The following is a 14,989-nucleotide window of genomic DNA, read 5'->3' on the forward strand; positions in this document are numbered from 1 at the left end:
CAGTGTGTAAATAGCTTTTTTTCCAGTGTGTAAATAACCTTTTTTCTGCATTGCAGCAGAGTTACACTGCACCGTAAGTCTGAAGCGGTCCTAAAATCTGCTTAGCTAGTCACAGGAGACTCACTCTGTTTAAGTGAATGTTCTGATGGTGTAAAGCCAGCCTCTGCTAGCTTCTCTAGATGTGATTGTTTACACCACGTTCCTCAGAGAAAGGCAGGCATGACTAAAGATTGTGCATATCTCCGTAATTTTTAAATGAGCTCGTATACAGCATGTCCAGGATGAGGAAAGTGCAAAGTTTTTTCTCACAATAGGGGCCTGAAGGGGGAGCAGGTAGCAGTAATGATGCTTCTAGTGATATTCCACCCTTCAATCCAAGATGGTGCTGAACAAATGCGGGGCGGGGGGCAGGAATCAAAGACTGTGTTACCCAGAGATACAGTATCTTGCATATGCATCATTTAAAATAGAGCAGCTTTTTTATTTTTCTATTTGCTGTGCCATTGCTCCACTGCTGTTCTCAAATGAAGCTGTATCGCCCAATCAGGTTTATAGAAATTTGTTGCTGTTTCTAAGGCATAATGCTGCTTAGCTGACAAAGAATCCAGAGCAAATTAGATAGGAATTCCGACCTGTTTTCGCTAAGTAGTAGTTAATGCGTAATTGTTATTTAGAAGATGCGTAGTCTATTCTACTACTAAAATTGTTTCACCTTGATTCAAGTTCATTGGTTCAAAAGCAGTTGTGTCAGTTTTTATTGCTGAACTGCAAAGCTGCCTTTCCCCTGCGGAGGTACTGTGCGAATAGTGTATGAACTCTCCATACCCCCCAGCTGTTTTAAATTATGTAGTTACAGTCATTCATAGGCAAGAGTTTATCTTGGACCTGTGTGTTACATTATGCTCTGCTTTAAAGTACACCCCTCCACACTTGTTTTATCACTCAGTACAGGGTAAATTTTAACTGCGTATGGCTTTCTATAAAAATTACATTTTGTTTGTGTTTATGCTTTTATCTATTAATTAGGTAGCTGAGAACTGATTGATGTTTTTTTTATAACAGCATTACTTCTTGAAGTTGTCTTAGAAATACCTAATTTACACACTCAGATGCACTGGTTTTCCTGTCTCTATCTCCTGATGCATTCCATGACTCTGTTACTTGATCCAAAAATGTCGGCTTAGCAGAGCAGCCTTTTTGTTTGAAGAATTGGCTAATTCCTATTTATTTGTGGGAGATATCCATACTATCTATTTTAGAATACCTTATGCTTGCACTCCAAATTTTCTCCTGAAAACCATTCAGCTAGCTTTATTGGCAAAAAGAGATGTAAGATTTACAGCTTTCATTTTCTGGGTTAGGTGCAGGTTTAATACCTAGAATAAAATGGTTAAATAGCTTCCTTAGGCTCAGGGAAAACAAAAACAAAAACAAAAAAAAAGACAAAACAAAATGAAACAAAAAACCACCAAACGCTAAAAGCAGTTCATGAACAGGGGAGGATTCTTTTCTGTGTTAAAATCAAACATGAACATAATTAAAAAATATCATCTTTGTCTAAATGGAACTTGGCACCAGTTTTTTTTAATTGTTAAAGTCTTTGTGCGAGTGTATATTGTATGAGTGCACACCAACCTGTAAGATTACTTTCTTCCAAATGATGCAGTGAACTTAGTAGTAGTAGGTTTCGGGTGTAGAAATACTGCAAGCCGCTCCAAACTGAATACTTTAGCTACATCAACTCAGCAAATGTAGATGATGCCCTGCCATCTTTTTATAGCTTAATTAGGTTTGGTTTTCAACCCTTCATTGCTTTTGTCTGAACTGTGTTTTTATGACCAGGTGTCAAGTTAATTGGCTGATAGTGATTTATTCATTAGATAACATGTGGAAAATGTCCTTTGTTGGATAAGGTTCTCCCATAAAAAGAATCTAGATGGGTTGCATTCATTTCCATCAGCTGCTGGAGTAATCTTAAGATTTAGAAGAGCTGTGTATCTCTGTAGCAGCCGAGACCTGTAGAAGCATAGGATGCAAGAAGTAAAGATAACAGAAATGAATGACATGTATAGTAGTGGAGTTAATTACTGGTGGCGAATTTGCACCTTGTTCTTAGATTGTGTTAACGTGGCATAGATTCCTTCTAAGGAAATTTGTGCAGCACACCAAAAATACTGATGGCTGTGTGCTCCGTAATGTGAATGTGATACAGCTGTGTGAAAGCTACGCTAGGATACTGTGGCTGTACAGTAAATTACCCAAACCCCAAATTAATTAACATAGAATTCATATGAACTTGACTGATGGATCTTCTAACTGGATTTTTACATGTTACGCTTTCAGAGGGCAGTGATAGGGGGGATAACAAAAACATCCAGTTCCCCGTACTGCATTGTTTCTGCATGAATCATTAAGTGGTGTCCACAAAAACCAGTGTTAATTTAGGGCCTCTCAAATTCCTGACTCTCGAATGCTTAACCAGAGAACACTTACCGTTTTAAAATAGCTTTATTAAATAAAATTTATATTTAAAAATAACTTAAGACTCTGGACTTAATTGGCTACATTCCACTACAATGCTTTGTTCTGCACAACATATGCAGTAATTGAGGTCAGAGTTTTTCTCGTTTCCTCCTTTAATTAGTGCCTATTTTGTGTGGTGAAAAACTTGTGTTGGCACATGGAGTTCTAAAAATGGGAAAAAAATGTTGTGCTAAATTGATGAGTTTTACCTGTGGAACCATGTTCATGTTTTTTATTATTATATTATTTATTAGGTTCCACATTAACTTGAGGAATAACTTTCACTGTGAGGGTGACAGAGCACTGGAACGGGCTGCCCAGAGAGGTTGTGGAGTCTCCTTCCCTGGAGACATTCAAAACCCGCCTGGACGCGTTCCTGGGTGACCTGCTCTAGGCGGTCCTGCTCTGGCAGGGACGTTGGAGTAGATGGTCTTTCGAGGTCCCTTCCAACCCCTGACGTTCTGTGATTCTGTGATTATCTAGATAATTTAGACATCATATGTGTGAATATCACAGCCTACCTTCCTGACGTAACATACGTATTTTGGCTTAAAAAACCAATCAAATCTCTATTGAAAATTAGAGGTAACTTTTAATATATGTGCATACTGACGTATAATAAATACAGTATCTCAGGTAATGGTAGCAATCGTATTGTGCCCTTAGAATAGTAATAGTAGTTTTGAATAAATTTTGTTTTGTTTGTGCACATCTCTGAATTTTACCGCTGAAATGAAAGGCACTCTCCCACTGGGCGGATTTAATCCTCTAAATGTTAGGTTTGCTTTTTTGAATTAGATTTTGCAGATTATGAGCTGAAAACACTGTCCAATAATATTGGGAAACTCAGAATACAAGACCAGCCTGTCACTAATTTGCTGCTTCAGCCACAGAGTGAGGGAAGATAACTGATAATACATGAAATTTTATTTTGTCCGTATGAGTGTGTATGGCAATTGGCAATGAATTATTTCCTGTCTAGAATTCAAGCCCCTAGGAGAGTTGGAAGGGACTGCGTTTCTATCAGTCAAACAAAGGGTGAACAACTGTGGGAGAAAGAAATGAAACCCTGTTGTGCTAGTTCAAAATACGAGGTAGCTGGACTTGCGTTTCCTGTCCTTAAAAAAGCGAGACTATTTCCAAGGATATTTTGTTTGAGGAGTTCAGCAGCTTCCAGAAAATAGAAATAGCAAAAGAAAAGGAGGAACAAAAGTCTGTTTGTCACAGTGTTTGAGTTTGGAAATTGGAAGGGAGTGTTCTCTGAGATAGGCTTAATTGTGGTGTTAATATAGCTGCAGTGTATATCAGTAGGTGAATAAAGATAGTGGTGAATAAAGTAGGTGAATAAAGATGGTTAGTGTGTTATAGGCCCATAAATAGTGATTTTATAAAATAATAAATGTAGAGTGGTATTAAATGGAAAATTTTATGGGTTATACAAGCTAAAGTACGGGAAGAAAACGTACAACATATTTTGCAGTGTTTCAGTTATATCTCGTTTAGTTTTGCTTGGCATAAAATGTAGATACCTTTCTCATGTGAGTGATGCAGAGGAAAGCAAGCAGTGTTGCTCACTGGTAAAATAATCAAATGAATCTTTTGTTACTGTTCAGGTGGACCCTGAGGTGTTTGCTGCGCTACCTGCTGAGTTGCAAGCAGAGCTGAAAGATGCATATGATCAAAGGCAAAAGCAATCAGAGCAGCAACCTGCTAATGCTTTTGGTGAGTATATGTAGTCGTACAGTAGTTTTGTACAGGAGTTGTTTACTATTCAAAGACCGTTACGCAACCCTAAATAACAAACTGGAAAATAGAACTAAAGCTTCTATGAAGATGCTGTGTTAAATCAAATTTCTGTATTTATTTTTGACAGACTGTCAGTTACAACCAGCTGTGGTCTCGTTTTGCAAACAGATGCCTAGCTTTACTTAAGTGGGTAATTAATTCAATTCATGGGGACTGTGGCACTAAACTTACCCGTGTCCGTATGTTTGCAGAATGGAATCTGAACTTGATATGTCTTGTGATTTAAAGGATTGCATCTTAGTTAAACTATGTTCAGACAACATTCTCATGGTTCCCTGGAACCCATAGCACTGGTATGGGTTTCAGGCAACTAGAGATATGATACATCTCACCATATGACTGTAGTCAGAAGGTTTTACTCTGAGCTGATCACCCAGGTCTCTCTTTTATAATCAGTAGAAAGAAATAAGATTAATTCCCTGTGAACGTGCTTTCTCATAAAATAGGTTGGAAATGTCGTTGGTTTAATTGCCAGTTAAATACTGCCTTATTATAATCAAACCTTGGTTTCATAGTCAGTGGGCTAATGCAGATATATTAGTATGATGGAATGAAAGCGATTTCCTTGGTAAACTATGATAAAAGCAGTTTGGGGGCTTTTTGCTGCTGATTTTTATGATAACCACTGGTGGGAAGTCTTAGCAGGTATCTAGGCGGGACTGTGCTCTGACTGAGGCACAGCAGTTTGTCCAGTAGGCTTCGGATTTCACCAGCTGCTCATATTCAAGCGCTGAAACGCTTGACATTGAAAGGCTTGTGAATAGTTGAGTATCCTCTGAGTACACTGGTGTCTCGCAGTGCTTTTCAGATACTTAAAACATTGCCCATATCTGGAGCGGCGTGTGAGTGTTAAAGTCACTTTATCTCGGTTATGTTCTTCCGATTGATCCATAGATTTTTGTGGAAGATACAGTGTCCCCCTTTCAATGGAAAAGTATTAGATTTTTAGATGTGTCAGTTACTGACTATTCCTGTGTTTTTCAGTGTCAAAAAATCCTTTGCTACACCTGAAGCATGCAACAATGAAAAATAAGAAAAAAATCAGGAAAAAAAATCCAGTCAGTCCTGTAAAAAATATTCAGAGTCCTTTGAAAACCAAACTCATTGGTAGCCCTGCAAAAAACATGCCGGCTACATCTGGAAGCCCACAGAAGCTAATAGATGGTTTCTTGAAACAAGAAGGAACAGCCGCTCAGGTAATTCTAACACTTAACAGCTTTCGGTAAAGCTGCGTCTGTTTCTTCAGACTGAGTCCGTGTTGACAAACGCAGCTTGTTTTCTGTGCTGGATTCTTTACTGGATGCTTATCTATGTGTTTGTCAGACTGAGCGTTGTCACCTTTTATGTTTGGAACAGCCAGAAGCCGTTCCATCAACTTCAGATTCTTCAGGCCCATCAGCTCTGCAGACTGAACAACAGCCTGGTTCGTTTAGGCCACAAGCACCCAACCTAGCTGGAGCTGTTGAATTCAATGATGTAAAGACATTGTTGAAAGAATGGATTACGACTATTTCAGGTACGGGAGGTCGTGCTATGGTGGTGATTTTGCACGTATCACAGGGAAAAGTATTTTTTTGGTAGGTTTTTTTTGTACCTTCTTCCTTCACTTTTCCTTTCACTGGATGTTTTTCATAGTACATCTTGAAGTCTTACTGCCTTGCAGTCTTGGAGTAACTTGATTCTTCCTACTCCATTGTTATTCTGTGGTTTTGCCAGCTCCCGTTTCTAGCTTAACATCACAAAAATCTACCTGCTCTCTCTTCAACCCATTTGTCAGGCCCTTGTCTTGTGCCTTGATGTTACTTGTGTGGGAGGTTTTCCCTATTTTGTCCAACGCGTACAACCACTAGCATGAAAGCTATTGAAAGGGAATTCCTCTTTTATGAAGATGTCATTTTAGAGGCAAAGGAATGCAGGGTTGTTTGGGTTTTTTTTTCAAAATAACAGCTGGAAAGATTTCTAGAATAAAACGCAAAAGCGTAACGCCACTGCTAGGTTGTGCTTTGAATTTTAACATCATGTCAGACCATTAGCAACGCTCTAATGTCTTGGGCAGTCTGACCTGTGACATCCTTCATACCCCGGACATTACTGTTCTCCTAGGAGTTTCAAAACAGCCACTGGATTCTAAATCCCTATTTCTTTTCCATTTGGTTAATATTAGCTTGGCTGTCATTTGTACGGAGGAAAAAGAAGAGGTCTACGAGGCAGATATTTCGGGACCTTGCGGTCCTTTTGTATATACAGCTTTGATGTTGGGGGGAGGTATGGGAATACAGTAATTGTCAGATCGGCCGCTGATGCGCTAACACTACAGAATTTCTCTCTATTATATTCCAGTTATTCTATAGTTACATTCTAAGTATACTTAGAGAAAAATTCTCTCTTCTTTTTTTTTTTTAATTTTTAATTACAGACCCTATGGAAGAAGACATTCTACAGGTTGTGAAGTATTGTACTGATCTAATAGAAGAAAAAGATTTGGAAAAGCTGGATCTGGTTGTTAAGTACATGAAAAGGTTAGCTTAATTGATAGTATTTGTGACATTTAGACTGTTTTTGTTAGAACATGCATGCTTCGATGTGAGGCCACAAGCCCATTAGACATTCCGTTGATAAGTGTAAATACTTTAAGCTGAAATTTTATTCCAAACATGAAAGCAGGGGGGAAGGAGTTGGGCTGTTAAAATAAGTAATTTGTGAAAAAATAAGAGTAGCGTTTAATAGCATTTGCTACAGAGTCTTGTTTCTAGACAAAGAATATGGTTTTGTCAGCATTGTCCCTTTTCTTTGTCCTGTTCTCATTCATTTTTTGTGGCACCTTGGATCTTTGCTTTGTTTCATCCGATTTCATTCTCCTCCTGTATCCAGATCCTGTCTCACCTCCAGCCTATTAAATCCATCTTTATTACTTAGTTGTTGTGCTCCTATTGCTCTTCCCATGGGTCAGGAGGCCCAAGGTCCATTTGTGACTTGCTTACTAACGGATACTTAGCTATGGAACTCAGCTCTCCATGTCTTAGATCTGGAAAATACTTACTTCACATAATTAATCAACACCCAAATGACTACAGCAATGTAAAAACTTCACTGTGCTTTTGTATGATGGGATGTCTTTAGGCCTGAGGAAATGCAGAACACACAGTGCAGTTAACTGTTTTGTGAATGCTGTATGGTAAATTCTTCATAAAACTCTTCAGAAAGCATTGTGTCCTGTTCCTGGTCCCTGTGCGTGAGTTTTGCACGGGTGGGAGTGCATCTCTGCAAAGCCCAGTGACACGGGTAGGGCAAGGAATCAGGAGCTGGATGGTACACAGTTGTCCGCGTGGTGCTGGTGTTAGGTCTTCCAGAGCTGTTAAGTGTAGGAACCCTCTGCTCTCCTGTGATAGTCCTCTAGAAGGGGATTTTGAGAGTGCAGAGCTGCTTCGTTTTCCTTGGGCACTTCCTTAATTTCCTTCTGGTAGCAGCTGAATGATAGAGGTAACTCATAGCTCTCTGTGGCCCTCCACGATTTGGTTCCATTTTTAGCAATAAACACAATATGGTGCCCCCAAAACCTGTTATTTAAATGTCATAATCCCCCTTGGTATTCATTGGAAGAAAAAATTAGCATGTACGTCTTGGGACGAGGAAGGAAAGATCAGGATCGAGGCGCTTGCCGTTTCTGACTCTCCTGTATGGAGTTGGTAGGAGGTCACCGCTTCAGTCGCAGCCCCGCAACCGCTGCAGAGAGCTAACGTTCACAAGCTGGCGGGACACCGCTCGCGTCCGACGTGACACCACTGAATGGCAAAGGAATCTGTGGCATTAGGCGAGAGTTGGTATATTCAAAGAGAGAGGGCTTTACCAAGATGGAATCAAAATACCATTCGTAGTGAACTGCTGCGGTCTTGTTTTCCAGTAGGAAGAGCAGCACTTCCTGTAAAAAGGACTGGTTCTGTAATGGTGATTTTTCTCCCTCTTCTTCCTTTTCTCTTTCAGGTTAATGCAGTCATCTGTGGAATCGGTTTGGAATATGGCATTTGACTTCATTCTTGACAATGTTCAGGTAGTTTTACAACAAACTTATGGAAGCACATTAAAAGTTATCTGAACTTGTAGTAAAAAGAGCTTGATGAGAGCCTGGAGCTCTCTGCTAGCTGTGCCATAAGTGCTTGTGAGGTATTTGCAAAGTGCATGATAGTAATGCCCTGAGTTTTTATAATTTCAAATTTCTTTTTAAACAACAAAGTGTTTTGTACATTTCTTTTCAGAAAGTGCCAAATTTGTCAGTATTGCATGTAAATAATTGTGTTAAAATTCTTTTATTGTAGTATAGAATCTATTTACAAAATGTTTGTTTATAAAGTTTTATGGATTTTTACAGTGAAGTGTTTACAGTTGTTTAATAAAGAACTGTATGTATATTTTTGTACTGATTCTGTTTTGTGATGCTTCAGTTTGAATATAGCTAACCCCTTTTATTAAAGCCGCAGTTTTACACAGTGACACTGCCTCAACACGTGTAGGGGATTTCTGTACCTTCACCTGGCTGCCTTTTGTTTCTCCTCCGCTGACATCATCACAGATTTTAAGCCGAGGGGAGAATATTGGCTCATTTTCAGTTTCAGCCTTCAAAGACAGAAACCAGTGTGGCCCAGCCCCTCCCCAAAGGACGCACGGTGTTAGCTGAAGCGTAAGTGCTCTCCGAGCTCTGTGTCCCTGTGTATACTGTCACCTCTGGAGAGGTGTGCTTGTGGAGGAAAAAACATGGAGATCTTTAAACAGTTACCCAGAAGCAGCACTGTGAAGGGGCTAGGGAGTCGCTAGCGTGGAGCACTGTTGAAGCCTGTGTCAGTCCTCTGCGTTGCTCCCACTCCGGGTAGAGCCGTGTTCCACTTCTAAAATACCGTAGTTCTCCCCACCCGGCCTGTGACATGCATTTCCTGCACGGAACGTAACACAGTAGGCGTAGTGAGCAGCAGAAGTGGAATAAACCGCCCTGTCTCTTTGTGTCCATGGTACGGCGGGGTATGCTTGCTTCTCTACAGGCTGTTTTGGGCAAGTCTGCTTTTCCCAGCGGCGCATCAGCTTCATAGAGTCATGTTTGGCCCAGTACGCTGAAGCAAAGCTGTTGAGGTGCCTGGAAAGACCGAAGATCACTTGAAAAAAAAAAAAAACCCAAGTGGTAAGAAAAATCTTTTCATTTTCTGAAGAACTTGGGGGGGGGAGGGGGGTGGGCAAGGGAAATCAGAAGCACCCCACATAATCCTGGATGGGTGTGGACCTACCTGACTGCAGATTTGAAAGCTGGAATGCAAGCTGGAGCTAGCCCTGGAGCAGGATTTGCACCACCAGCCTCGCTGGAAGCATCTCCAGTAGCACAGGGCAGGAGGTGCTGCGCTCAGGTGAGCTGCAGCTCCCAACAGTACAGCGAGAGCGGGGAGCGCTCTGCAGCGCTTCGCGGGCTGCAGCGCAGGTCACGCCGTTTTTTTTTAGCTTCAGGTTGTGCCTTAGGCTTCCCTCGCAACGCACGCTGGGAGAGGTACCAGCCTGGCAGCCTTCTGCGACAAGGTGATGGATGAGGGAAGGGCAGCGGATGTTGTGTCCCTTGACTTCAGAAAGGCTTTTCGTGATCTCTCCTGTAACGCCCTCACAGACAAGCTGATGAAGTATGGGCTAGGGAGAGAGACATGGGTTGAAAATACCTCAGCAGGCAGGCCCCGGGCGCGGTCATCAGTGGCACAGAGTCCTGTTAGAGGCCAGGCCCAAGTGGTGTACACACACGGTCAGTACCGGGTCCAAATCTGTTCAACATCTTTGTTAATGACCCAGATGACGGGGCAGAGCGCACCCTCGGCAAGTTTTCTGATGACGCAAGATTGGCTGATCCGGCAGAGGGCTGTGCTGCATCCAGAGAAGAGACCAGCAGGCTGGAGACGTGGGCTGGTGGGTACCTCGTGAAGTTCAACAAGGAGAAGTGCAAAGTTCTGTACCCAGGGAGGAACCACCCCGGGGGCGGTGGCTGGCTAGAAAGCAGCTCTGCGGATCAGGCCCTGTGTTGCTTGAGCCAGCAAGCCTCCCTCACAGCACAGGCAGCCAGCAGCCTCCCAGGTGGCGTGGGTAAGAATGTCACCGGTCAAGGGAGGAGATTGGTGAGACCCCCCCCCCTGGAGTGCTGGGTCTAGTTCTGGGCCCCTCAGTACAAGAGGGACATGGACAGACAGAGCAACTCCAAGGCAGGGCCACCAAGTTGTTGAAGAGAGTGGAGCTTCCTCTCAGAATTCAAGGAGAAGCTGAGAGAGCTGGGCCTGCTCAGCCTGGAGAAGAGAAGGCGGGGGGCAGGATCTTACCCATGTGTATAAACACCTGATGGGAGAAAAATCACAGACCGGCAGAGGTTGGAAGGGCTCAAGGACAGTCCGATTTTTTGCCTTAAACAACCTGTTCTGCAGATTTTATGTGTGTGTCTTGAACAAACCTGCTTTACAGTGCAAGTTTTACGTATTGGCTCTAAAAAGAGCCTGCTTTGCAGTGCAGCCTGCCCCAGGGGGAACAAGCCCTGTGGAGGTGGGGCAGCGCTCCCTCCTCAGAGACGGGAGGGTGGAGCGGTGTTCTCCTTCAGAAACTTCACTTGGGGTGATCGATAAAGGGGCTTCAGGTGGAGCAGCTACCCAACCTCCCCTCTCCAAACAGGCAAGCCCTGCAGAAGAGAGGTGTTTCCTGACTTTGAGAAGGTCTGCTCCCTTATCTATAGTGAACAAAACCCCTGTGGAGCCCCCAAAATGTTGTTTGCTGCGCCTGCGTCCTAATTAGCATGAAAAGCAAAAAGAGGAGGGGATAATGTGAACATGACTCATGAATATTAATGGAAGGGGCAATAAAAATACCAATAATCAAGGCACCAGTGTGCACCCACCACTGAAGAACCAAAGATCAGACCAGACCTGTGAGATGTCTGTCGCTGGACCCCAGGAGGGGCGATCTCTCTTTCTCTGTCTTTTTCCACTATTTTTTTTTTCTCTCCCTCTATATTATTAGACAAAATTAGGGAAAGCCGTACCTTTATGTGAAACATCTGATCTGTGAAATATTATTAATAAAGCGCATTACTGCTGCCAGTCTACTGCCCAGAGAGGGTTATTAACTCGCTACCTTTGCCAAGCAAAGGGTCCCCGCTGTGCAGAGGAAAACCCCTTTTAAAAGGGAGGATACAAAACAGTCACCTACCCTGAAAGCCATTGAGTGGGCTGGGACAGAAAGGACCTCTGGAAATCATCTAGTGCAACCCCCTGCCAGAGCAGGCCACCTAGAGCAGGTCACACAGGAACACGTCCAGGGGGGTTTTGAATTTCTCCAGAGAAGGAGACCCCACAACCTCCCTGGGCAGCCCGTTCCAGTGCTCTGTCACCCTCAGAGTAAAGAAGTTTTTCCTCATGTTCAAGCGGAACTTCCTGTGCTCCAGTTTGTGCCCGTTGCCCCTTGTCCTGTTGCCGGGCACCACCAAGACAAGCCTGGCCCCATCCTCTTTGACACCCACCCTTTAGACATGTATAAGCATTGAAAAGGCCCCCTCAGTCTTCAACAGTTACCTGCTTCCTCAAACCCTTTTCATGACGGTCTAAGTTCCACAACAGCAACCTCCAGGAATGGCATGACCCTCTTCCCAGCATTCTGCCTGTGGGAAGACCACCCTCCCACATTTGAGGAAACAATCAAGAATGCATCGAGACCACAGTGTTTGACATCTCAGTTCTTAAGAACTTATTTTATTAGTGTAGTTTTCATGATTGCATAGTTTGCCAAAGAAATAATTATAACAAATAAGTGCAGTCTCCTCCCTGTGATCGTTCTATTCTAAACCACCAACACACCCAGTGACAGGAATTTGCACCGTGCACCAACCATCCTGAAAACGGCCTTTGCAATGGCAAGTTTAAAGTCTAACAAACCAAAAACACTCTGCTAAGTTAAATTCCACTGCCAAAGGAGGTAAAAGTTATTAAGTGTTCCTTGGTAATGGAGTCCACACAATCCCAACTGTAAAACTCAGATTTTTCCAGCCAAAAAAATAATCTAAGTGACAGAAGAAATCTGATCAAACTGCATATTGCAAGTTAGAATCTTGTAAATATTTTAAATGCTAAAAATCTCAGCTACGTGAAAGATCATTATTGATTTTGTTTCAGCCTTGTGCTTTTGAAAAGTGATTGTTTAGCTCCTCTCGCCCTGAGCTGCAGGGGAGCACCTGCTTAGGGCTACGCCAGACTGTCAGCCAGAGGAGGGAACCCTGGAGACAGGGCAGGGAGGGAAGTGCTGGGATTACAGACCCACGCCTGGTCATCACAAACATCATCAACCACCCGCCCTTTGAGCTGGTGTAGTCCCACGGTGTTGGGTGACAACCGCTTTGACACAGCATCCAAAGTCAGCGCTCGCTTGCGGACAACAGGTGCTTACCACCGCTCCGAGGAGCAGCTGGAGAACAGATGCCACCTCCAAACTCCTCCCTGCAGAGCCTCTCTGGGAACTGGGACTTGCTAAACACCTGGCCCGCAGCTCCGGTACGAGACATGAGCCACCGCGACCACCACCACCAGGCAGGGCCTGCTCCACCAGGGGAAGTGACACCAGAGGAAGGCGGGCCTTGGCTGCAACGCTTGCTTTGCCGAGCACAGAGGCGCAAGCCCCCACCTGGCTTCTCCGCCTCTGCCGCAGCCCACGAGGTGAAAGGTGGTTTATTGAAGCAAACTGTGAAACAAAGGGGCTACTATGTCCATCTCCTTTATTTGCGGCTCTGCGTTATAATGATTACAGGTCGACTTCCATGAACTGTACAAGCAGTAAAAGGCGGCCAACTATGCTTTACATCATTGTTTCACACAAAGCAAATACAGAAATAACCCAATTGCCTAATTTTCTATTTAAAAAAATTTCTATAGGCACAAAGCAGAAGAATGTTGGAAAAGAGAGTCAAGGGCAGAGGTATGCATAAATAAAGAAGTACTTCTTACATCAAAAATGTCCCAAGAATCACAAAGTCTGCAGAAGCTTGGTTAATCAAATACTGCAGTACTGATCTCATCAGTATAAAAGTGAAAGAGCTTTTAGTTCTGTAATAAAAATTCAATTTATTTTATTTTATTTTGGAGAGGAGGGCGGGAAAGGGTGGAAGGGGAGGTGTAAGAGAAGGAAGGGCAAACTTTAAAACAGCAGCCAGTATTAGGAAGGGCAGTAGGAGAGGTGAACAGGCACATTGGAACCATGGGAACATGTAAATTGACCACTGTCAAACCAGTGTAAATTTCTTGGTTTCTCATGGAAAACATTTTATCCACATATTTTCCTCCCAAACATATATCCAACACTGTCTTCAATATACGACTTTGTTGGTAACTTTTAGAACAGGAATAGTGTGCGTATTCCTGCCTCCCCATCGCTGTAAAAAGTTAGCTAGATGATTTCAAACACTTTCTTCAGCTCTACTATAAGCTGCCAGTCAGACTTCTGCATTTCATCTCTGAACCAGTCCTTCAGAGCATCGATGGACTGACGGCTGATCTGTAACACACAAGACAAGCCCATCAGAGACATACCCATCTGTACTAATAAAGGCAGCTTCCAGCGCCTGGGAAGCAATTAATCCAAAGAAAGGGCATCGGTTTGCAGGTCCGGAAAGCTCCATCTAATCCCAGGTTTGCTCCCCATCTGCTGCATGACCCGTCCCTCTTGTTTCCCTTCTTTTCCCCCTCACATCCCCCACCTGGTCTTCAGGGACCACAGAAGCACAGAGCCTCTCGTGCCTTGGGCGGTGAGGCAAGGCCCTGTCACCGGCGAGGATCTCCCGCTTCCCCCAGGCCCCACAGCACCGGCACCGCCTCCCCGTCCCAGGCCCTGCGTCTCCATACAACAAGCCCCCGTGGCTACTCGCCCCCCCAATTCATGGGTACATGCCCCCAGCGCGCGGGTGGCAGGGGGCGTCTTACACCCTGGTAACTAAAGCGGTCAGGGGCATGGGAGAGCTGCGGCTTTGCTCCCGGGAGCAGCGCACTGAGCCAGGGACCACCTCCTCCTCGGAGCCCCGCGTGCCAGCACCAGAGCGGCTACAGCACTGGCTCTCGATTGCGCAATCGCAAAACCAGGCGAACAACATCGCGCCGCCGCGCCGCAGGGGACTGCGAAGCTGCCCTCGGCGGTGCGCAGCCAGCCAGGTCACCCGTTTGCCCCCTCGGGTGCAGTAAGCTCCGAGGTAGCTTTAGCTGCAGGACATCCTTCCTTCGGTCCTCGAGGGGCGCCACTACCAACCTCAAAACAAGGCTTCAGAGAAACTCGGCTGAACAGTGCCGCACACGGCCCGTTTCGGGTGTCTGTTGGTCTCCGATGGAAGGCTCCTACCACATGTTCGTCAGCCTCCACCCAATGCTTCCACTTCAAGCAAGCTACCACCATCTCATAAGCCCTCCCCAAAAATGCCGGTTGCTTTTACCTTACTGACGAGGATATCTGTCGCTTCAAAATGTCGTCCATACATTTTAGGGGATTCACCAGGAATAGGTTCTATTTTAACACATACTTCTTGGCCTTTTTTTGCAACCTCCACTGGTTTGTGGTTTATTTCAATACTTGTAACTATTCCAATTTCGACAAACTGTAATAGAAGGAAGCAGCTGTAACACGCACC

The 14,989-nt window shown here is 44.0% G+C and overlaps 2 protein-coding genes across 7 annotated transcripts in view; one reads left to right on the forward strand and one right to left on the reverse strand.

The window, feature by feature from the left end:
- REV1 (REV1 DNA directed polymerase) overlaps nt 1-8,694 on the forward strand; it is a 62,479-nt gene extending 53,785 nt beyond the window's left edge. For all 6 annotated transcript variants that reach the window (XM_086477011.1, XM_086477019.1, XM_086477027.1 and 3 more), the window contains 5 exons: nt 4,137-4,245; nt 5,314-5,525; nt 5,686-5,845; nt 6,746-6,848; nt 8,311-8,694. In XM_086477011.1, the coding sequence (XP_086333137.1) occupies nt 4,137-4,245; nt 5,314-5,525; nt 5,686-5,845; nt 6,746-6,848; nt 8,311-8,422 (696 nt within the window). In that variant the 3' untranslated portion in view covers nt 8,423-8,694. The remainder of the gene's footprint in view (nt 1-4,136; nt 4,246-5,313; nt 5,526-5,685; nt 5,846-6,745; nt 6,849-8,310) is intronic.
- Nucleotides 8,695-13,076: 4,382 nt separating this feature from the next.
- The window catches only part of EIF5B (eukaryotic translation initiation factor 5B), a 37,504-nt gene continuing 35,591 nt past the window's right edge, over nt 13,077-14,989 (reverse strand). The window contains exons 23-24 of the mRNA XM_086477061.1: nt 14,795-14,956; nt 13,077-13,869 (exon numbers count right to left, since the gene is read on the reverse strand). Of these exons, the coding sequence (XP_086333187.1) occupies nt 13,762-13,869; nt 14,795-14,956 (270 nt within the window). The 3' untranslated portion in view covers nt 13,077-13,761. The remainder of the gene's footprint in view (nt 13,870-14,794; nt 14,957-14,989) is intronic.

This window comes from Leptosomus discolor, chromosome 1, assembly GCF_034619465.1.
Source record: "Leptosomus discolor isolate bLepDis1 chromosome 1, bLepDis1.hap2, whole genome shotgun sequence".
Lineage (NCBI taxonomy): Eukaryota > Metazoa > Chordata > Aves > Leptosomiformes > Leptosomidae > Leptosomus > Leptosomus discolor.